Raw genomic sequence first — 23,634 nt, 5'->3', positions numbered from 1 at the left:
CGGTTGCCACATGATGCAGTTCTCAGCATTTTTACGCACTGGCACGCATTTCAGAGGCCACACGCAGGCTTCGTGGCAGCGGTGCTAGATAGTGCCCAGTGTTCTTTGGGACGTGCGAGGAGTGCCACAGCGGTACACACTTTATATATAGCTTGTTTTGACACTGGCAGTATGTTGTGTCATTATATATTGATTCAATCCTAATGCATTAATGTCGACAGTCATCAGGAGATGGGTTCTACTGCAATTTTTTTGAATGGCTAGAAATGTTCCCGGGTCTGGTGCTCGGCTACTTGTTGGGGTTTGCATCTCGGAAGGGGGCCTATAGCGATTGTGTGTGTGAACTCTGGGCGCCCCTTGTTGAAGAGCATCTGCCATGGCTGTAGGAGGCAGACTAGTGCTGCCACAGGGTTCCTACTAATAAAGTAGGCATAAGCACACTCCTGGCTCGGTGTTCAGTCCTTATAAGACACTTGGAAAAAAGATATTTGTCCCCAAACAGGAGGGCGTCTTCACCTAGTAGGTGCATTGAGACAGCACAATGGATATGGCCACCATGGGAGCGATCTAAACCTCCTTTCAGTGTGTCGGCACTTTCAGTTGGTATGTAGTACAATTGACTTGAAATGAATTTATTCCTTCAAAAACTAACTAGTAGGAAAAGTTTTTTTCAGTCACATCAGGAACTTCAAAGCACACCAGCGGGCGAGCTATGTCATGTTTTATAGCTTTTAGAAAACATTACCTGAGCTCCTTATCTCACTTTATTGCTTTTCTTAACAACTAAATATGACTAACAATGTGAGCATTTCTTTTTCATAATGAGCTTCATCAAACATTTGTTGTACTTTGTATATACATGAGAAAATATATTCGATATTGGAAGACCTTTGTTATTGAATATTAGTGTAGTTCAGTCTAACTCAGAAATCTAGTTATTTGAATGTCCCTTCCCCGTAGGGGTGTCCGCGTCAGCAAGCGTTTGGTGTGTTGTGACACCTCGTACCCAAGCACATGTCGCCTCCCATGCTTAACCATGCATGGCTTAGCCGTGTCTTAGAAAAAGGCGGTCCTGCGGATTGAGCCAATGCTAAGTGTTAGGACCTTTAAGGCCCCTTAGCAGAGGCGACGCACTCCTTTGGCCTCGGCTTCACAGAGACGGCACTCCTGAACTGACCCACCTGGGGGAAAGCGGTAGTTGCCTTTTCCTGTCTCTCTCTTGCTCCAACCTTTGTCTTTTTCTCACGTTCCATCTTTTCTGTCTCCTACTCATTTCTTTATTACTTCCGATCTTCCAGGCAGCAAGGGTTAACCTAGATTATGTCAAATTGGTTATAGTGGTAATGTACAGCTGGCATTTGCAGCGGGCCCTTCAGCATCCCCTTGTAGGGCTCCATGGTGGGTAGCTGGCGTGGTTGCCAAAAACTGCACGTCTACGTATGGCTACTTCCTTCCCTCCACTGCATGATCACTCCCTGTGAAAAGGGGGTGCACTGATAAAATCTTTGAATTTTTGGTCGGCAAAAGGAAACCTTCCCCCAATTACATGTCATCCACTCTGAAAAACAAGAAAAGCAAGCATGAACAATCTCGCCTTTTGTTGTTTCGAAATCCCTAACTCAGGCACTTGGACCAGGCTATAAAGAATCAGATGGCTAGCGGCAAGCTCATCGGCAAGCTCCAACTTCAAGACCGCGGCAGCACCATCCGTATCAAGTGGTTCCCGGCGCACGCTGGCGAGTGTGCATCCTCACCGAACCACGAGACGGCCCATTCGGCGGCGCGAGCGCTTACTTTCCGCGCTCCCGAGAGTGACCGTTCTGTGTGGTGGTTTGAAACCAAGGACAGATTGACTAGTTATGCCGAAATAACCAAGTGTTACCGCTTAGCTCGACGGACAATGCCGCCTCCCCACCCGGCACTTAGTCGGGAGGAGGCCGTAATCCTAAGACAAATACAGGCCGCGTCACTCCTCGCCCCCGCAGCGCTGCACGTGCTTCACCCAGAGCTCTATCAGAGTGGGCTGTGCAGTGCTTGTGCAGCGGGCCCGGCGGACCAATGGCACATCATGTGGGACTGTGCCAGGTTCCTGACGGCAGCTACCTCCAGGACTTACCCGCTCGAACTTCAAGGTGCACTGCAGTCTGCAGACAAGGACTCACAACTATAAGCCATCCAGCAGGCCCAGGGTGCGTTCGAAAAGCACAAGCCTCATGACCCACTACAAATGGGCCCAATAGGGCTAGTGCAGAATAGGGTATAACCCTGGGTCGACGCTTGGCCAGCGTCACGATGCGTTTAACCGTCGTTTCCTGGCACTTTATTAAAGTTATCCCTATCCTATCCTATGGCTAGCGGCGACCTCCTTTTCTAACTCCGCGACAAAAAGCAACACGAGAAGCTGCATAACCTAGTATCATTTGGAGATGTCCCAGTGACAGTGACGCCACATCGCATGATGAACACCACCTGTGGTGTTTCCAATGATGATGTGATGGAGCTAACAGAAGCTGAACTATTAGAAGGCTGGAGCGATCAAAATATAACCAATGTTAAGAGGATTCTGCTAAGGTGTGACGGAGAAAGAGGTTAGAACAAAGCATCTAATACTTACTTTTGGTTCAAGTGTGCTCCCTGAGAATATTGAGACAGGGTATGTGAAGATCCGGGTCAGACCATATGTCCTAATTCCTCTGAGATGTTTTAAATGCCAGCGATTTGTCCACAGAACTGCCGAGGTTGTCAAACTTGTGCTAAATGCAGGGCTCATGAGCACTCCTCTGAATCGTGTAAAAATTCTCTCCACTGTGTAAACTGTGATGGAGAGCACGGTGCGTACTCGTGGTCGTGCCCATTATGGAAAAAAATAAAAAATTGTGACAATAAAAGTAAAAAAAAACATCTCATTCAAGGAAGCACGCAGGCAGGTGTCCTACCTGCCTAAAGTTAGTTTTGCAGAAGTGACGCATCAGGGGGCAGCTCCACTACAGCCTCCGGCGGCTGTCCAGCCCACACACAGTGGGCCTGCGGTCATGCCACCCGTCCCCTTGGTGGCTGCAGTTAGCACTGCTGCGCCAAGCCAGCAGAAGGGACCTTCGACCTCCGAGCCAGTGGCCTCAAAGGTCTCATCTATCAAGACGAGGCCTTCGCATCAAATGCAGCGTGCGCTCGTAAGAGCATGATTCCAGCGCCTTGCAAGAGGCAATGGACACAACAGCCAGCCAGAAGGCGCCAGCAGCGCCTAAGGAGCGGCCAGACTCTCATGATTTCTCCAAAAAAGACAAAACTCGTGTCACGGCGCCAGGAGAAGGCCCACGAGCTAATCGTCGTCTCTTAAACACACAGCATAAAACATATTTATCATAATGGAGACACAAATACTACAATGGAATGTTAGAGGACTTCTTCATAACCTTGATGATATTGGAGAACTCCTACACAAGCATAATCCAAAGTTTCTGTGTGTTCAAGAGACACATTTGAAGCCTACGAACACTAGTTTTCTTCGAAATTTTACAATCTTCCGAAAAGACAGTGATAAGGCTAATGCCTCCGGTGGTGTAGCAATTGTAGCCGGCAAGTCTGTAGCTTGCCGAAGCATCGCCCTTCAGACGCCCCTTGAGACAATGTCAGTTTGGTTTTTAATAAGTTAGTCATTGCTAAAAATAAGCGTTCCTATATGCCACTCTCAGCCATAAGCGATGGAAATATCTTTAACTGCCACGAGATAATCTGGTCAAAGTCTGAAGCTGTAACAAAGGGTCCTAGTTACGTATATTCGGCACTTAGACAAGCATAAAAAGCTGGTGCCCCTCCCCCTCCCACATTTGACATATTAATGAAAACACTGAAGTCAAGAGTGCTGATCAACATACGTACTTGCACAAATTTACTGAAGTAACCTCAAGAAAATACTAGCATCCCAAGATCCATGTATGGCAGCTATGTAATAATCTTTACAGAAGAGGGTGCAAGTGTGGGAGCAATGATTGTCTGCACAAAGGAATACGCTGCACGATGTTTATTCAAATAATTAAATATGCCGAAATAGTATTTTAGGTCACTGTATGTGCTAGTTATATAGTCCCGAACCATCGCTCGAAAGAAGTCTTTTATAACGTCATTGATCAGCTTCCCGAGCCTTAGACTCGTGGGAGATGTTAACGCTCACAACTTGATATGGGGAGACTCGTGATGTGATGCGAGAGGTCGTCTGATTGAAAACTTCCTTTTAAACTCCAGTGTGTGCCTCTTCAATAAAAAGGAACCAACATATTACAATCCTTGCCATAATTAATACTCATCAATAGACCTGTTGATCACCACCCCTTCTATCTTCCTTGATTTAGAATGGTGTGTAACTAAAAATACATTTGGCAGTGATCACTTTCCAGTAACACTGAACTTAATAAACCAAAATGACTTCCTTCCTTACTTTCCTCGCTAGAAACTGGCCTCAGCTGACTGGGAATGTTTTAAGGAATTTACCTATTTATCACAAAATTTTATAGATAATTGTAGTATGGATCATGCTGTTTCATACTTTACCACTTTTTGGTGCCACAAAAAAGCTCATTCATCAAACAAGTGGCAACCCATTCAAAAGACCCATCTCCTGGTGGAATGAGGATTGTAGAGAGGCATGGAGGAAACAAAATAAAGCTTGGGGCAAACTACGTAAATCGTCTATGGCCGAAAATCGAATAGAATTTAAACAGGTTAAGTCCCAATTAAAGACGCAATGACAGGCAAAGAGGGCAAGGTGGCAGAGTTTTCTCTCAGGCATAAATTCATATACTCAAAAAGCTATACTATGGGACGGGCTGTAAAGGCTAAAGGGACAAGAAATTCATCCGTTGCCCCTAGTGAACGATGAAGCGAACAGCTTGGAAGACCAAGCTGACGCTCTTGGCAAACACTTTCAGTGTGTTTCCAGTTCTAACCATTACTCCGGGGCATTCCTAAAGCACAAACAAGTAGCAAAACACAAAGCCATCGACTGCAAATGGAGACAGAAAGAACCTTATAACCAGCCTTTTAACATTGCTGAGTTAAGAGCCTCCTTGACTGTATGTTAGAGCTCTGCACCTGGATCTGACGAGATCATGTACAACGTGATTAAATACCTTCCCAGTGATACTCAAATAACCCCACTTGCACTTTTCAACGCTATTTATGCTGCGGGCTGCCTCCCTACTGCATGGAAAGAAGCCCTTGTCGTTCCGATTTTGAAACAAGGCAGAGACCCCACATCGGCCAACTGAGTGGGCACGTCAGCTACCGTCCGGATCATGCTAAACCCGCTGCTGCTTTTTATGCAGATTTTGCTCCTAAAGACGACGGGAGCAGCCGCTGTTGACAAGGATACTTCGTGGCTGGTTCTTCGCGTCGCCATAGACAGCGCTTGCACACCTGATACGCCCAGATATCGGCTCATGTGGATGCCACCGTCTTCATGTTCTTCGACACCTGCCTTTATAAGAAGCTCGCCGCTAACGGATCACTTCAGCGGGCACGCCAGCTGGCCTACCGTCTGGATCATGCTAAACCCGCTGCTGCTTTTTACGCAGATTTTGCTCCTAAAGACGACGGGAGCAGCCGCTGTTGACAAGGATTCTTTGTGGCTGATTCTTCGCGTCACCATAGACAGTGCTTGCACACCTGATACGCCCGGATATCGACTCACGTGGATGCCATCGTCTTCATGTTCTTTGACGCCTGCCTTTATAAGAAGCTCGCCGCTAAGGGATCACTTCAGTGGGCACGTCAGCTGGCCTACCGTCCGGATCATGCTAAACCCGCTGCTGCTTTTTACGCAGGTCAGTGACACTTGTTCTACGACTAAAACGAGTAATCATTACTTAATCCAGCTGACGTGCCCCCATAGTGGTTTATGCCTTTGTTTGTACGTCAAAAAGAAAACTGTTTACTTATAAGGGTTTCTTGTTTCCTTGCTGCACAAGTTCTGGCATTATCTATTCCCCAGGAAATAACCACCCAGCAGTCTTCTTTTGCAAGGGATAGCTGTGACTGATCAGGTGCTAATCGTTGATGCCTTCACTGATTACTTTTGCTCAATTTTTACCAATGAGGACAGCAGCAACGTTTCATGCTTCCCTGGTTTTGACATCAAACCACCTATTGACGATGTTCATATAAGTGAAAAGGACGTTTTTTCGCTCTAGCTTAACTTCTATATAAAGAAGTTGCCTGGTATTGATGATATTCCTACTGACTTTCTCTTCCGATATGCTGAATGGTGCTCAAAATACCTTTGCCTAATATTTAAAAAATCGCTTCACAGCACTTAACTACCCCACAATTTAAAACAAGTCATCATTACTCCCATTCCAAAGGCAGACGACAAGTCACTTGTGTTGTCGTATAAGTGTTTTTCCTTGGACCAGGCAAGATTCCTAAAGGCTACTCAACAATAGACCATATTCACACTATCAATCAGGGGATAGAGAAATGTGCGGAATATAACCAACCCTTATATATAGCTTTCATTGATTACGAGAAAGCGTTTGATTCAGTCGAAACCTCAGCAGTCATGGAGGCATTACGGAATCAGGGTGTAGACAAGTCGTATGTAAAAATACTGAAAGATATCTATAGCGGCTCCACAGCCAGCGTAGTCCTCCACAAAGAAAGCAACAAAATCCCAATAAAGAAAGGCGTCAGGCAGGGAGATACAATCTCTCCTATGCTATTCACCGCGTGTTTACATGAGGTATTCAGAGACCTGGATTGGGAAAATTGGGGATAAGAGTCAGTGGAGAATAGCTTAGTAACTTGCAATTTGCTGATGATATTGCCTTGCTTAGTAACTCAGGGGACCAATTGCAATGCATGCTCACCGACCTGGAGAGGCAAAGCAGAAGGGTGGGTGTAAAAATTAATCTGCAGGAAACTAAAGTAATGTTTAACAGTCTCGGAAGAGAACAGCAGTTTACGATAGGTAGCGAGGTACTGGAAGGGGTAAGAGAATACATGTACTTAGGACAGGTAGTGACTGCGGATCTGCATCATGAGACTGAAATAATCAGAAGAATAAGAATGGGCTGGGGGTGCATTTGGCAGGCATTCTCAGATTATGAACAGCAGGTTGCCATTATCCCTCAAGAGAAAAGTGTGTAACAGTTGTGTCTTACTAGTACATTATATATATAAGCTGCGATATAGAATACTCACTTTGTTATGCACAGAGCCGAGTGCTGTTACGCGCAACCTTAGGATCCTGTTAAGGAATTTTTGTATCCTTGTATTGATCATTTATTCTTTTATTGCTTCATGTTTCATACCTACTCCTGCCCAAGGCCTGACACTCAGGCCGGCAGTATCTACCAAATAAATAAATAAATTAGTAGCAAATTGGCACCCAGTCGCCCTCGCAAGTTGTATTTGTAAACTTTTTGAAAAAATGACGAACCATTGCCTTTTACACTTCCTTGAGTCAAACAAAATTCTTGATCCATATCAGCGTGGTTTTAGAGAAAGACTATCCACAACCGACCATCTCGTGCGCATCGAAGCAAACATTTGCGATGCCTTCGTACATAAACAATCCTTCTTATCCGAGTTTTTTGATATGGAAGAAGTGTACAATACAACTTGACGTTACGGAATCCTGTGCAACCTGTCAGCGCTGGGCATCTGCAGCAATATCTTAACCTTTATAGAGAGCTCTCTATAAAGGTTATAGAGAGCTCTACACAACCATACATTCCGTGTAAAAATAAGTAATGCACTGTCGCGTACATTCATACAGAAAACTGGGGTACCCCAGGGAGGCGTACTCAGTTGCACGCTCTTTGTTGTTAACGTGAACACGGTTTGTACATTATTACCACCAGCTATTTTTTATTCCGTCTACATAGACGACATACAAATAGGTTTCAGATCCTGCAGCCTAACAGTCTGTGAGAGACAAGTACAACAGTGCTTGAACAAAGTTTCTAAGTGGGCAGATGAAAACAGGTTCGTCGCTTGGCTCCCCTAGTAAACATGTAGACCTTAGCCCTGTGCGTATTAGCATTGACAATACCATACTAGAGCACACCTTCTTTTAAGTATCTTGACATATTTTTTGATAGCCACCTGCACTGGCAAAATCATTTACGGTGGGGGCGGAGATGGCTTCAGGGTGCTATAAATTGATACAGGCTCATGACTACACATATAATATTTCTCCTTTATTATAGCCACCTCTCATACTGTCTCGAGTCATGGGGATGGACTTACAATAGTAACACAAATGTAACACTTGGTAACTTTAACCTCGCGCCCACACACAACGTATATGGAGAAACACAACTATCTTTTATAGGGGCAGAAGTATGGAACACCCTTCCACACCACATAAAATATGCTTGAACGTTTGTTCCTGGAGCGAGACACTTCTGCATGTACATGCATTGCTTTATCTTGGATATATTCTACCTGTTGTATGCATCCGGTTTTACCATATAATGTGAACATGTAAGCTGTTTTCGGGAATTGATGCAATTGCTCCTTGTTATGCATTCTGTTATGCATTTTATAGATAATGAAGTGTCTGCATTATTGTGCTTTATTTTTTTAGCCCATCATCAGCTTATGACTATGGGTCCAAACAGTGTTGGACACATTCCTATTGTGTTTTCAAAGATTAATAACCAATTTAAACTTGAATTTGAAAAAAAAAAGTGAACCCTAACAAAAGTTCGTGTTCTTTCCACCAAGAAGGAAGGGCTTGCTGCAGATCCCACTGTTGAAATGTATGGGCAACAAATACCTGTGAACAAGGAGCATAAATTTCTAGGTGTTATACTTGACTTCAGGCTTACTTTCATTACACACATAAAATATCTTAAAATAACATGTCTAAAAACAATGAACTTACTTAATATTTTATCCCACACAACATGGGGTAGCGACAGGAAGTGTTTATTGAATCATTAGAGGAGCCTAATTTGATCACGATTGGACTATGATGCAGTGCTATATCACTCTGCCGCCCCAAGTGCGCTAAAGTTGCTAGATCCCATCCACCATCTGGATATCCGTCTGGCCACTGGTACATTTAGAACAAGCTCTGTCGAAAGTCTATACCTACAGTCAGATGAGTGGTCACTCTATTTTCTGAGAAAATACATCAGCTTCACCCATTTTCTCAAACTCTAATCAGGAACATCCGTGTTCCACAACCTTTAACGACTTGACGTATGCAACACTTTTTCGTTATAGACCTTCTATGAGACTACCTTTCTCACTGCGTGTGAGAGAACTTAGTGAAGAAATGGATGTCGTAATTCTCGAACATTGCCTAATGCCTCCAGCTAAGCTATTACCTACCGCCCTGGGATTGGCAGGTGATAGAATGCAATGTATCCTTTGTAGAGGTCGGAAATCAGGCTCTTGAGCTCAGAATCGCTGTGCATTTCTGGGAACATCAATCGAAGTACTCCTGCTCCGAATTCTGTGCAGATGTGTCAGTCACATGCTGGCGTATCTTACGCAGCTGTTGGTCCCTCTTTTTCTAAATCTGATGTATTGAACACCCTAATAAGTCTCTTCATTGAAGAAGCCTATGCAGTGCTCTCGACAGTAAAACATATAACGAAATTAAAACTTCACAGAGCAATAATATTCACATACTCGTTAAGTCTTGTACAAGTGCTAATGTCTTTACACAAGCACACAAACCCCATTTTTATTGAACTTTACTCAATCTTGTGCAACATTTATCTTATAGGTGTGTAGCCATATGCTGGGTTCCTGGCTTTAGAGGAGTCGAAAGTAAGGTGCTTGCTGACAAAATTGCCAAATCATTAGCATCGCAAGCTATTCGTTCTGCTGCTGTCCCTGCCTCAGACATGAAGCCTTTCCTACGAAACAAAGTGCAAAGCCACTGGCAACACTTGTGGGATGCTGAAACGAGCAATAAGCTTCACATAATTAAGCTTAAGTTAGGTTTCTGGCCTCCAACTACAAAAACACGAACAGATGTCCTATTCACTAGTCAAAATAAGACACACATTTTACACTCATAATTTTCTCTTGACTGGTAACGAGCCTCCAACCTGTGGTAGATGTGGTGACAGGCTGACCATCCTGCACGCCTTCCTAGAGTGTGGGGAAGCTGAAAGAGAAAGGAAGAAACATTTTCCTCTTGCATGCCACTATTGTGTTCCTCTTCATCCGACTATGTTTCTTGGTGAAGAACCAAAGCAGTCCTCATTTTCTTGAATGATGTTGTCCTACATGCTATAAGCCCGTTAAATTCGTAGTGTGACTTCTTTCCAGAGGATGCTGCTATGATAGTTGTTTTGTGTAGCGCATGCCTCTAGGCCCTTATGTTTCAAGGGCTCTGGTGAGGGAGTAGTGCTCTAGCCAATTTTAGCATGACATATTTTGTATATTGCATCAGTCTTTCGCAGTGCATTTTAATGCTCATAGTACACATCATTAGTCATTGCGATAATGTTACTTCACGTAAATTTTACACAATTTACAGCAACTAGTTTAGGTCCCTTTACACCCTCATCAACTTCACAGAGCTCATCAGTCCACTGCAAACTCATTAACACTAGCATGGTGCTCTTTGGCTACACCTGGCCCTTGCGCCACTAAACATCACACATTCATTTATTTGAATGTCCCTTGTTTAAGTTTTCTAGTTGCACATTTGCAGATGTCCTTGTGCCAAGGTGTTCTCCACTTTGGCTGCCACAAATGTTGGCTGTACAGTGCAGCCCACTTATAACCCTACCACATATAACTATGTATCGGTTACAACGATGAGTCGACTTCATAGTATGAATTAATGCATTAGGGCAATGAGAAAAAAACCAATATATAATATGTTATTCGCTGCATATCGGATATAACGATCGAAATTAAGCCTTATGGGCAGCGTTTTCCATGCAAAATAATCGTGAAATTTGTGTTGCTAAGTTCCCCTGAGCCAAGACTAGGTGAAAAGTTTGCATACGCGAGTTTGTATCTGTTGCCATTACCACGCTGCGCGACCCACCAGCGCCCTGATTGCGAAAGCCGTGGAGAGCATCGCAAGTTGGCGCAGCATGCCACAAGATGGTGCCAGCTGCTTTGCGTCAACATCGCCGGCGTATACCGGCAAACGTCAAGAGAGAGATAAAAAAAAAGTGAAGTGAACCATGCCTGCACTCCCTTTCTATAGTCTCTCTCTCTTCCTCGGCGAATGCAAGGCACAAAGCTGCGTCACTTGAGGCGAAGCTGCAAATTTTGCAAGACTCAAAGTACGAGCTCGCGCAGTCGATGACATGGATGATTCTGAAAACCGCGTGTGGCACAATCATGAAGGCTAGAAACAGTGACCATGCCAATCAACAGAAACGGCGGGCTTTGTGCGCCAGGGCAAAACCCCCCCACGTGTGAAACCAACACAGTAGCAGCCATTGACTTACCGAACCCTACGTTGGTACTAGCGATAAAATAGGTGGTGCATTGATGGATGAGTTTCTGAGTGCAGATAGCGCTGCCTCGTTCTGCAAAGAATCTCTGGCAGGGCGATCGTTGTTGCGACAGACGGCGACATTGTGCGATGGAGACGACGACTGCAGCAGCTGTGACGACGAGATTGACAGTGACCCATCTTTCACACTGACTGCAACATGCACGCGAAGTGTACTGTCGTCAATAGAATCGCTCATTCATTTCACGCACGCGAAATTATTGCCATCAGTGTTTGCGCAGCCGCTGGCCGTGATGCACACCGTGGTTGTGAACCTGAAACTTGCACGAAAGCAAGTGCAGATATCTGGTTATTTTAGCACGCCCAATGCTTGTCACACTGTTTAGAGGTATGAACAAATGTTTCATTTTTCGCATCCAATCTTCTAGAATGCCAGTTTTTTATCATAAGTGGATTTGCTTTTGGAGATACGAGGGTATGTTCGGCAGCTTCTTTTTTTTTATAGCAGTCCGCATATAGCAATGATTGGTTATAATGACTAGATATTTTGTTTTTTTTGATATCGTTATCGTGACTGCACTGCAGTACTTTTTTTAGGAATGCAAGTTTAATGGCAGTAATGCGAGATGTGCGCATGCAATGCAGACAGTTCCGCCGCCGGTGTGGTGGCCGCCACCGCAAGCAGCTGGGTGACCTGAGCCTGCAACTCGGTCTGGGCCGTGAGGCGCAAGCGCTTTACACTGAGGCCCAGGAGCTTCTGCGAGGAGTGCCTGACTGGCTCTGGCTTGCCGCCACCCTCGAAGGCACTGTGGCTGCGGCAGGTGAGCTCGTCTCATTGCTTTATTCGCCTAATGAAGCAAGAACCTGGACTGATCTCATGGGTGTAGATTTGTTTGCTTTTCTTTGCGTGCTTCACGCCAGTGCTTTTAACACAAGCTGGACAACTATACTATAAACTCAGTAGCAACACAACGTAAGAAATAACATCAGTGCCTGCATTCAGTGACATAATTTTATTTATGGATCAGTGGTACTTGGCAATTGCAGTGACAGACAAATGAGGGGACACACTCACAAGTGCTAACTTCGATGAGTATTGAGGTTTAGCCTTGTTGATAAAACATGCTTAGGATGATTAAGCTTTGTTAGCAGTTTTGTAAGGTTTGTTAGGTGTATTTCCAGCACATATGGTGTGTTGCCCAAATAAGTCCTGGAAATAAGTAGTTCTTTCAGTGTAACTTGGAAGGTGCAGTCTCCTCATGAGATGAATGTTCTAGGCTGTTTCAGATCTCCAGGTGCTCTAAATTAATCCATAGACCCACACTACAGCATTGGTCATAATTGTATCATGGTTTTGGCACTTAATCCCCCCCCCCCTTTTATTTCTATACAAAATATGCCCGAGGTTGTGCGGTCTATTGCAATGATACCTGGTACAGTGGTACAGAGAACCTCATGGATATGATCCATTTTCCTACGATTTCTCAGTGGCAACATTCGGGATTAGAACTATAGGGGTATTACTCAGGCTCGCGCGTGCGCACCTGACCCTTCTCTGGATCGCACAGCGCCGGCGGAGCGGCAGTCGCTTACTAGCACTTTCGCAGCAGCCCTAGCAGTCAGAGCTGTGACCCCTAACCCGCGGTTCGCAGTGAGTTGAGACCACGGTGGGTTCAGGCCAGTGGGGACAGGGCGAGTCTCAACCTAAGGTGTTTATTCACCTTAGAGTACAAGGATACCAACAGACAACAACAGCCACAACACATACAAATACAACACAAAACGAAACCACAGCGGCGGAGCATTCCGCACGTCTGGGGTGAAATAAACCGCACAGTGTGGGAACCACAAAAGAGGCTGATAAGCGTTCAGCTCACCCAGAGTGGATCCGCGCTCGGGCCCTGGGGCGGTCAGTCGCACACAAAGGCCGGGCGCAACAGGGGGACGGCGTGCGGCGGTCTCAGCGGCTGAATTGAGATGCGGCCAGTCGCAAGCTCCTCAACCGAAAGACAACGGTGCATCGGGGGAATAGCGCTTCTCCCCGAGTGGCGGAGAGGGAGTCTCCCCGGTTCCAAGAAAAGAAAAGGAGGGAACGGGGTGCCTTGGGCTGCGGCGTCGCGGCCAGGCGCGAAGAGCAGCGGGAGCGGCGAACGTGCCCTCTCCCAGCTACTCTCCGCGAGCGAGCACGTGATTATCGCGTGATAACCGCGTGGCCGCTCCGGAGATATCGGGATGCGCGTGCGATCCCCACATCCCCCCCTCCTTAAAATAACCCTTTAGCCGCTAAGAGGCCGCCGTCACCTGAGGCTTTCCTGAGAGGGACATGCTACTCCGACAGCAACACGGTTTGAGTCCATGTTGGTGAGGGAGCAGCTCTAGCTGCAGACCGCCGTTGTTGCCGTGTGGGTAGTCGCGAGCCAGGCCGATACATCGAATGGTGGTACAGAGCAGCTTGACAGTAATAGGATGTAGTAGGAGGCAAGAAGGCTGCTGGGTCCGGGCCACCTTGCTTCTCGGTGGCATCACCTGCCTTGTCGGACGTGCCGGGTCCGTGGTGGCGAAACGGCCCCTGAATTTCTCTTGGCTGTTTCGATTATGCTGACGCGATCCCCGAACCAGCCTCGATATGGCGCTGGACAGCTGTCTTTTGATGTTCCCAGAGGTCGTTGCCCTCTGGTATTTTCGAACGCGTTCCTTCCTGCTCGTCCCGACACAGCTCTCTGTCGTTGCGCACCCTCGCTGGTGTCGGCACGCAAGATCGGCAAAGGCGTGCCGACTCACCCCTGACGATGGCTTGCACCTCACTGCGCAGCAGGGGTCCACTCTGTCCCTGCAGGCGAAGTCTTTCGCTCGGCCTTGAGGCTGGGTACTTGGTTGCGGAGCTCGAAACTCGGTCGCGGAGCTGTTCAGTGCGGTTCGGAGAATTCTGCGCCGCTGCAACCATTCCGGACCGGAAGTCGCCCGCTGCACCTCTCACCTCGCTGTTAGCCGCCGGAGGGTCTTTTCTCGCCGCCTGTTGCCTGCACTGCGCTGCTGACTGCTTCGTCCGCACCGGCAGCGGAGACGGTCTTTCCTTTTTGCTTGATGGTTGTTGCACGGCTCCCGACGGGCGGTCTGCTGCTGCGACAATTCTGTTAGCCCCTCTCGCTTCTTCCAAAGAGAAAGCGCGTGCTCGCTCTGGAAGCCTGCATGCTAGACATCGGAGGAGCGTTCCGTCCAATATCGCGCACAATAAAATAGCCTCCGCGAACCGGACAGAGTTAGTTCTGCCGAGATCGCAAGTTATAACGCCGCACTGGGCTCGAACGTTGAGCTGTACCACCTGATGCCGCTGCCTGCGGGCGCGGGAGAGCGTTCTCCTCGGGCCACTCGTTCCCTCTGTCCTAGTAGGGTTTGAGATCGCAGACATGCACCGGTCGGCTGATCGGTCTTAACTTCAAGTCCGCCAGCCTGTACACGAGCGAAGAGACAGTCTCTCGCACCCGGTACGGTCCTGTCCATTTCGGCGCCAGAGAAGTTGAGAATTTCTTACTGGCGTCGCTCAGGACGTGATTCCGTCTGAACACCAGGTCGCCCACTTTGTAGTGAACTTCCCGATGAGAGCGGTCGTACTGCGCTTTCTGCTCGGCACGTGCAGTGCTCAGGTTCCGTCGCGCTTTTCGTAAAGCCTCCATTACCTTCGCGCGCAGCCCAGTCGCATAATCGGCGCGTGCCGTCGAAACAACCAGTTCCGTGCTGCTTCGTTCCTGTAGAGTAAGTTCTACCGGATTCAACAGCTCCCTCCCAAGGTTGAGGGTGGCGGGTGTACACCCAGTCGATCGATTCACTGTCGACCTGATCGCAAATCCAATTTCAGGAAGACAAGCGTCCCACTCATTGTGCGTCCCCGCAAATGCAACTAGCATGTGCTTGATGTTGCGGTTCACACGCTCAGTGGGATTCGCCTGGGCATGGTACGTGGTTGTTCTCCTGTGCTTAATGCCGAGAACTGCACAAGAGTCCATGAAGAGTTTGGCAGTGAAGTAGGGCGCATTGTCCGTTATCAGCTGCTCAGGATAGCCGAATCGTGTAAACACCTCGATCAGCTTTCCCATGATTACGCGTGCCGTCAGCTTCCGTAGGGGGAACAGTTCCACCCACTTGCTGAAATGGTCTGTGACTACGAGAAGGAATCGGTTCCCGCTCGGTGTCCTGGGGTAAGGCCCCATGACGTCACATGCCGCAATTTGCCACGGTGTTCGGCTATTGATCGGCTGCATGAGCCCGGGTGGGCGTCCACCACGCGGCTTCACGCGTTGGCACACTTTGCAAGAGCGGGCGTAGCGCATCACATCCCGCTTCATTCCGGGCCAGGTAGCAAAGCGGCACAACTTCAGATAAGTCTTAGGGCCACTTAGGGCCAATCGCACCGGCGATGCACGTATCGTGAAAGTAGCGTAAAAGTGCTCCTCTCAGCGTGCGTGGAATCACCGCTTTGAAGGACTCGTGTGTATCCTTCTCCGCGGGAATGTATCTCAGCAGGACGCCGTCAGAGTCTAGCAGGTAGGAATCCAACGCGCTCACAGCATTACCAGCTGTTTTGGAGCGCCGCGCACCCACAGCAATACCAGCTGCGTCCATGTGCGCCGTGGCCGCGCCGCCAGGCTTCCGGAGCCCCTCAAACACTTTCTTAGAAAACGGATCCTCCCGCTGTGCCTCTTAACAGCTCCTTTCTGCCGAACACGCTCCCCACTGAACTGACGCAGTCCAAGTGGTTCACGCTTTCGTCCTGAGAAGGGGGTTCTTCCGCCCTTCCGTCGGGACTAGCGCCGTCGAGCATTGTAGCAGTCACTCTGCTCTTAGGCTGAGTCACTGAGGGGTCACGATGGGTATTAATGTTACCCCTCCTGACAACCTCAATCGTCGCAGCGGTTAGTCCGCTCTCAAGCTCAGTTTCGGGCGAGGTGAGTTGAGTAGTAATGTTACTCTTCTCACAGTCAACGGGCGCGCGCGAAAGTGCGTCCGCCACAACGTTGTTCTTTCCTCTCCTGCAGCGAACGGTAAAATCGTATCGCTGCAGGAGAAGTGCCCATCGCGCGAGCCGGCCGCTCGGCTCTCCTAAGCGCCTAAGCCAAGTTAGAGCCATATGATCGGTCTCGATTATGAATGGGACTCCATCAATATAGTAGTAGAACTTTTTAAGAGCGAAAATGATCGCTAGACATTCCTTTTCGGTCACGGAGTAATTTTTCTCTGTGAGAGTCAAAGAGCGGCTGGCAAAAGCTACCGGGCGCAAACTACCTTCGTGCTGTTGGAGCAAAACCGCTCCTAGGCCAAGGTCGCTGGCGTCCGTATGAATGACAAATTCTTTGTTCAAGTCTGGTAGCCTTAACTCGGTGGTTTCCACGAGCGCGTTTACGAGGTTGCGCAGTGCCTCCTCTTGCTCGGGACCCCACCTCCACTGCTCACCTTTCCTCAACAGCATAGTCAAGGGGGCTTGCAGTGCAGCATAGTTTGGGATGAACTGTCGATAGAAGTTCGCCAGCCCCAAAAAGCGTCTCAGTCCGCCTATGTCTGCCGGTGATGGGTAGTCCAATAATGCCTGAACCTTGTCATCACACGGCAGAAGGCGTCCGTTATCAAGTTCAAACCCCAGTAGCGTTACTCGGGTTGCTGCAATCTGGGTCTTGGTCGGGTTTAGCGTTATCCCCGCAGACCTCAGACGCTCCAACACGTCCCTGAGATGGCGTAAGTGCCCATCAAAGGTACGCGAGTATACCACAACATCGTCCAGGTAAGCAAGAGCGTGGTGCCACCTTGCGTCACCCAAGACACGGTCCATCAGGCGCTGGTAAGTCGCAGGCGCACCGACAAGTCCGAATGGCATACGGGTAAACTGGAAAAGTCCCCTGTGACAAGTGAAGGCAGTCTTCTCTCGGTCACAGGGATCTACCTCCACCTGAAAGTATCCTCTGCTTGCATCGAGCGTAGTGAAGTACTTCGCTCCGCCAACGTTGGATACGATCGAGGGAATGCTACGAAGCGGATATGCGTCCTTGCGTGTCACCTCGTTCAGGCGGCGATAGTCAACACAAAGGCGGGGCGTCCCATCCTTTTTAGGAACCAACACCACAGGAAAACCCCATGGGCTGTCCGACCTTTCAACTACGCCTGTATCGAGCAGTTCGTCCAGAGCGCTGTCTAGTGCTTTCCTCTTAGCCAAACTCACCGGCCGAGGATTACACTTCCACGGAGAGGCGTCGCCTGTCTCAATTTTGTGCCTGTATAGCGTAGTGCAACCAGGCCGCTCTGTGAATACGGCGTCATATTCAGTCAGAAGCGATGAGAGGCGAGCCTTTTCTTCCCCCGACAAACTGCTTGAGTCGTCCAGCAGCGGGTGGTATCGTTCGCCCCTCACTGCGGCACAGTCTGCCACCGCAGCGGGGGTTATGGGCTTTGCGGGAGGGGAGCAGTTCCCCTCCGCGCCTCTTTTCTCAGTGCGGTTGGCTGGACGGCATGTCGACCCGGCCGCAACCGTTCTGAGGGACCTTTTCGGGCAATCGTTGGGTCGGTCTGCGTGCGAAGCATCATCGAACGAAGTTGTCTCTGACGCTTTTTGAAATGAAACGAAAGGTTTCAGGGTGCCACATGCTTGCTCCCTATATCCTCCGTTGCAGACGTCAATAACAATGCCCGTCTTGGCGAGGAAGTCTCTACCAAGAATTATAGGAACCTACAGGCCGGGAAGGTGAGCTAGGCGTTGTCGCCTCACCCGTTTCTCCCACCGCACCACAAGCCTAGCAGCACAGCTCGCGTGCGCCGTGCCACTGGCGAGTCGGAAGGTCACATTACTCTCTCTCAGTCGGATAGCGTTCCGACGGAGATGTTCACACACCTCGTCGCCAAATAGTGAAGCGCTTGCTCCTGTGTCTAACAGCGCAAAAAAACCTGCGCCGGGCGACTGTAACCTCTATGAGCGGCACTGGCGTGTCGTTGGGTGGTCCGAAACGACAAGCCAGCGGGGCAAGGAGTTCATGTGTCTCACTTCGCACCGCTGTAACCGCCGCCGGCCATGCAGCGTTGCTTACCGGCGGCTCCGCTCGTTTCCCGAAAGCGCGTGCTCTCGGTTCGCAGGCTGTCTGCAATCCCGGGCGAAGTGCCCCGGCTGGTTGCACCGATAACAGAGGAGAGCCGGCCTTTGTCTGGCTTGGCGTCCAGTGCCTCGCGCCGTTTGACCGTTGTTCCTCTCTATCGACTGCTCCCTTGCAGGCACGCTCTGCTCTGGCATCCTTGAGCCGGCATGTCGGCCACGATTCTGCATACCTCGGCCATCGGCAGCGCGTGCTGCACGCATGACATAAGTGTACGGGTAGAGAGCCCGGTCATATAAGTCCCAACCGTTTCTCAGTTGTCCGTCACTGAAAGCAACCGCACCATCTCCACCGGAACGAGTGCGAAAAGTGTCCCCGTTCCACGCGCATCGCGGCTCAAGTGCCCTCGAGGCTGGGGGTGGTGGTCGGTATGAGCGCGAGGCGAGTATGTCCGCCTGTATGCGCTTTGCCTGCGAGGCCAGCTCATCCAAATCCCTGAACTTGCTGCCTCTTAGGTACGCTGCGAAGGTGGGATGAGCTTGTCGCGTGACTCTCTCCACCTTATCGCAGTTCGGAGCAGAAGGGTCAGCGGTACGATAAAGTTCGTCCATCGCCCTTACGTACTCGAGCAAGGATTCGTCCGGATGCTGAGTATGCAGCTCCAACTCGCGCCGCAGACGACGCTCGTAATCTGCGGGCAGGAATTCCTCGCGTAAGGTCGCTCGGAACTCAGCCAGCGTGCTAGACCGGTAGCCAGTAAGCCGGAACCAGCGGGCAGCGTGATCAGTTAACGACACTGGTACGACGCGTTCCAGTATGTCGCCATCGGACAGCCCCGTTGCGCGCTGGTAAGTCGGCACGCGATCGAGGTATTCGTTGACGCTAACTGAATCATGATACCCGCTGTAGGTGGGTAAGTCCACCCTCACTCTCGGTCTAGCAGCGGCGGCAGATGTCAGCAGAGTGTTCTGCACGGCACCTGTCAACCTCTCAATCAAGCGCATCGCATCGTGCAACAGTGCCTGTTGAGGCTCGCTCTGGCCAGTAATGCCTGGCACAGGAGCAGAACGCGTTGAGCAAGTGTGCCGCAGTGGCTCCATGCTCTCCGCAAACTCTGGCGAAGGGTTCGGTGTAATGTGCCTCACGCCTTCAAGGGTACATCCTGCCGGAGAGAGCGCCTCGTGTGTAGCGCTACCCTCTTTGAAGCTTATCAAATTCCCAGGGCTAATGTTCGCCGCAGGGCATGACTGAGCGGTAGCAGTTACCGCCGCTTCGAATTGTTGCCTGTTGGTAGCAACCTGCGACAGCGTATACAACGGCTGGAAGTCAGCCCCGTATGCTGCCATGGTTCGTTCGTGCAGTGGCAGTCACTCACACAAACAGACTCAACCTGTCACACCTCTCGCCCCACGTTGGGCGCCAAATATAGGGGTATTACTCAGGCTCGCGCGTGCGCACCTGACCCTTCTCTGGATCGCACAGTGGCGGCGGAGCGGCAGTCGCTCACTAGCACTTTCGCAGCAGCCCTAGCAGTCAGAGCTGTGACCCCTAACCCGCGGTTCACAGTGAGTTGCGACCACGGCGGGTTCAGGCCAGTGGGGACAGGGTGAGTCTCAACCTAAGGTGTTTATTCACCTTAGAGTACAAGGATACCAACAGACAACAACAGCCACAACACATACAAATACAACACAAAACGAAACCACAGCGGCGGAGCATTCCGCACGTCTGGGGTGAAATAAACCGCACAGTGTGGGAACCACAAAAGAGGCTGATAAGCGTTCAGCTCACCCAGAGTGGATCCGCGCTCGGGCCCTGGGGCGGTCAGTCGCACACAAAGGCCGGGCGCAACAGGGGGACGGCGTGCGGCGGTCTCAGCGGCTGAATTGAGATGCGGCCAGTCGCAAGCTCCTCAACCGAAAGACAACGGTGCATCGGGGGAATAGCGCTTCTCCCCGAGTGGCGGAGAGGGAGTCTTCCCGGTTCCAAGAAAAGAAAAGGAGGGAACGGGGTGCCTTGGGCTGCGGCGTCGCGGCCAGGCGCGAAGAGCAGCGGGAGCGGCGAACGTGCCCTCTCCCAGCTACTCTCCGCGAGCGAGCACGTGATTATCGCGTGATAACCGCGTGGCCGCTCCGGAGATATCGGGATGCGCGTGCGATCCCCACAGAACACAAAGAGTGACCTGATACAGTTACACTTCTTGTTTACCCGTCAATATGTTCCTGGAAAAAGTTATCTTTTGGCAACAACGCTCAGTACATCACCAAACTGCTGTCGTATGATACCTTTTCCTTTCACTGGATCCCTTGTGAACAAGAAAAGGCACGAGACACGTGTGATTGAGAGTGCCTGTCATGGCGGCTTTCCCATAGTACTCATGCACCTGTGTCTTGTGAAAATGCCGGCATGTACTCTGTTTCCTCTTCTGGTACCAGCAAATCTTCTCGGGAGTCGTTGCATGTTGCATTCGCAGCTTCTACCACCAACCCTGTTGCGATAAGCGCCTTCACCTATCCGTTTTACCGCGCGAGTGGCGTACTGCCGTTGCATTTAGTAAAGCAATGAAAGGGGCTAGTTGGTGAACGTTCATGGTTATATTGCGCTCAGTTTTACAAACACGATATTAAGGAAGGACAGGCGTTCTTCCTTCCTTAATATTAAGGAAGGCGTCCGTCCACGTCCTGTCCTTCCTTAATATCGTGTTTGTAAAACTGAGCGCAATATAACCATGAACTGCCATTGCAAATGTGCTACATGTTTTTAATAGGTGTTAACAAATGCATCACTGTTCCCTGCTGCAGGCGTTGCAAAGTGAGCATTAGGTTTCACTCCAGCAGCATTGTATGTTTCAGGAAGCGCAGTGTCCAGCAAGAATGCCTACCATCTTCGTTGATAGTGCAGAAACCAGGAGTGCTTCTTTCTCATCCTCTGTCATAAAATCATTCACTTCAAAGAATGCTTCCAGCCGAATCAAGTAAATATCCCATCCTCATTGCCACTGTTGTAGCGTGTTATAGCCTTTTTTAAGGATAAGCAGCGCGTAATAGAAAAAGGCCACAAGTTCAAGAACACTAATTATGCTGTTCGTGAGGATTTTTCTTTGCAAACCCGTATCGCTCGGCGCAAACTGATTGACTTCGCAAAAACCAAAAACGCGCAATTTAAGCTAACCTTCGATAAACTAAGAATCGATAACAATGTGTACACATACGATGCAGCGTCCGCCGCTGTAATCCCCCTACCCAGATAGCAAAGACCTAGGCTGGAAACGCGTGCCTTTAAGCAAAACCCCAATTCACTACACGAGCCTATCGTGCCCTCGCACCTATCTATATCATTAACTAACATTCGTAGCATTCTTCCTAAACGCAATGAAGTTTCGTCATACTTAGACGAATGCGAATGTGATGTATTAGAACTTAGACTGCGAATGTGATGTATTAGCACTTACGGAAACTTGGCTCAGCTCTGAAATTACGGATAGCGAAGTTCTACCCGATTCTAATGTTTACACTATCTATCGCAGAGATAGGGACGACAGAAGAGGTGGTGGGGTATTGCACGCCATAAAAAAACATATCCCGTCATTTCTTGTGCCGATGTCATCCAGTCTCGAAATTCTGTGGGTCAGCGTAACATTTCCCCAATCGAATACAATTTATGGTGTATGCTACAGACCACCCGATAGCTCCTACAATTTCCTTTCCGAATTACACGATAACATTACGTCTATTCGATCCAAATATAACAAAGCTGATATTTTTCTTCTTCGTGACTTTAACTTTCCAGACATTGACTGGCAAAACTTGCGAGGCCAATCACGTGCATCTTGTGAGTTCGTTCAACTAACACTTGATTTTTCACTTGTGCAATTAATAAACCAGCCTACTCGTATCAATAATATTTTAGATCTTGTTCTATCATTCGCGCCCGAGAGAGTTAACGCTATCACTTTTACGGATGGGTTCAGTGACCACCGGTTGTTACAATTCACAGTTCATACACCTTCATGCTCACGTCACCTGAAAACTAAACAAGTATTTGATTACAAAAGAGCAAACGTCAGCGCTATAAACAATGGTATGGAAACCTTCATGTCCTCATTCTTATCAACTTTTTCTGAGGGACAGTGAACGAGAATTGGTGCCTGTACAAAGAAAAGTTAATGGAATTAGCACATGTGCATATACCAAAGGTTTCATTTCGTATTAACTCATCGACACCATGGTTCACTAAAGCTCTTCTTACTCTAAAGAATAAAAAGAAGCGTCCTTACAGGACGGCCAAACGTGTTGACACACCTGCGTCTTGGAGCAAACATAAGTCTTGTGATGCAGCCTACTGTAATGCCCTGCGTCAAGCCAAGCAAAACTAGTTCTCTTGCGATCTGCAATCACTGCTTCAAAACAACCCAAAAAAATTTTGGAAAACGATCTCTCCCGTTAAAGATTCCGACATTTCACAACTACAGTCGACTCCCGTTAATACGAAGTTCACGGGGACCACAAAAAACTTTGAATTAAACGAACTTCCAATTAAGCACAAAACACAAAAAACAGCACTTTATTTGTGGTGAAATCGAGTATTTTCTTTAAGAAAAATAGTCCGTCATCTTGCTTTGCTTCTTCTTGCCGAATCTCGCTGCTGAAAGCAAGTTCTGCAGGCTGTAGATGTGGCGGAACGCTTCTTCCGCGTTACCTTCAGCGGCAAAGAAGCGCTCTGCGAGAGCAAGGCCCACAGCTACATCGGCAGCCTTAGGTTGCGGCTCGCCTTCAATATCATCGTCGCTTTCCTGGGTCGCTTCCTGGGGCCGAATAATCTCTACAATTTCGCTATCCGTCAGTGCACCGCACGTTTCGACCGCCTTGTCTACGGCGACGTAATCTTCAAAATTGACGTCCCCGAGAGTATCACCAAAATCAGTGTCGTCAAACTCGCTTGTTGACACTTCCTCCGCTGAAATTTCAGAGGCATCCTCCGAAGAAGCTGCCACAAAACTGCAAGCCCTGAAGCAGTTTGCGATTGTTTCTTGCTTCACACCATCCCATGCTCGTGCCAACATGTGGATGGCACTAAGCAGGCTCACCTCGTACTTTGTGGAGCTATCCATACACAAAATCATGCGCT

General features: G+C 48.8%; 1 protein-coding gene across 7 annotated transcripts in view; it reads left to right on the top strand.

The window, feature by feature from the left end:
* Nucleotides 1-23,634, top strand: part of brun (trafficking protein particle complex subunit brun) — a 747,330-nt gene that overhangs the window by 97,569 nt on the left and 626,127 nt on the right. For all 7 annotated transcript variants that reach the window (XR_012829487.1, XM_075698272.1, XM_075698271.1 and 4 more), the window contains exon 5: nt 12,083-12,258. Coding sequence is in view for 6 of the 7 variants with exons in the window: in XM_075698272.1 (XP_075554387.1) it covers nt 12,083-12,258 (176 nt within the window). In the remaining variant the exon portion in view is untranslated. The remainder of the gene's footprint in view (nt 1-12,082; nt 12,259-23,634) is intronic.

Source organism: Dermacentor variabilis, chromosome 7 (assembly GCF_050947875.1).
Source record: "Dermacentor variabilis isolate Ectoservices chromosome 7, ASM5094787v1, whole genome shotgun sequence".
Lineage (NCBI taxonomy): Eukaryota > Metazoa > Arthropoda > Arachnida > Ixodida > Ixodidae > Dermacentor > Dermacentor variabilis.
This window is presented reverse-complemented; position numbering and strand designations above follow the sequence as displayed.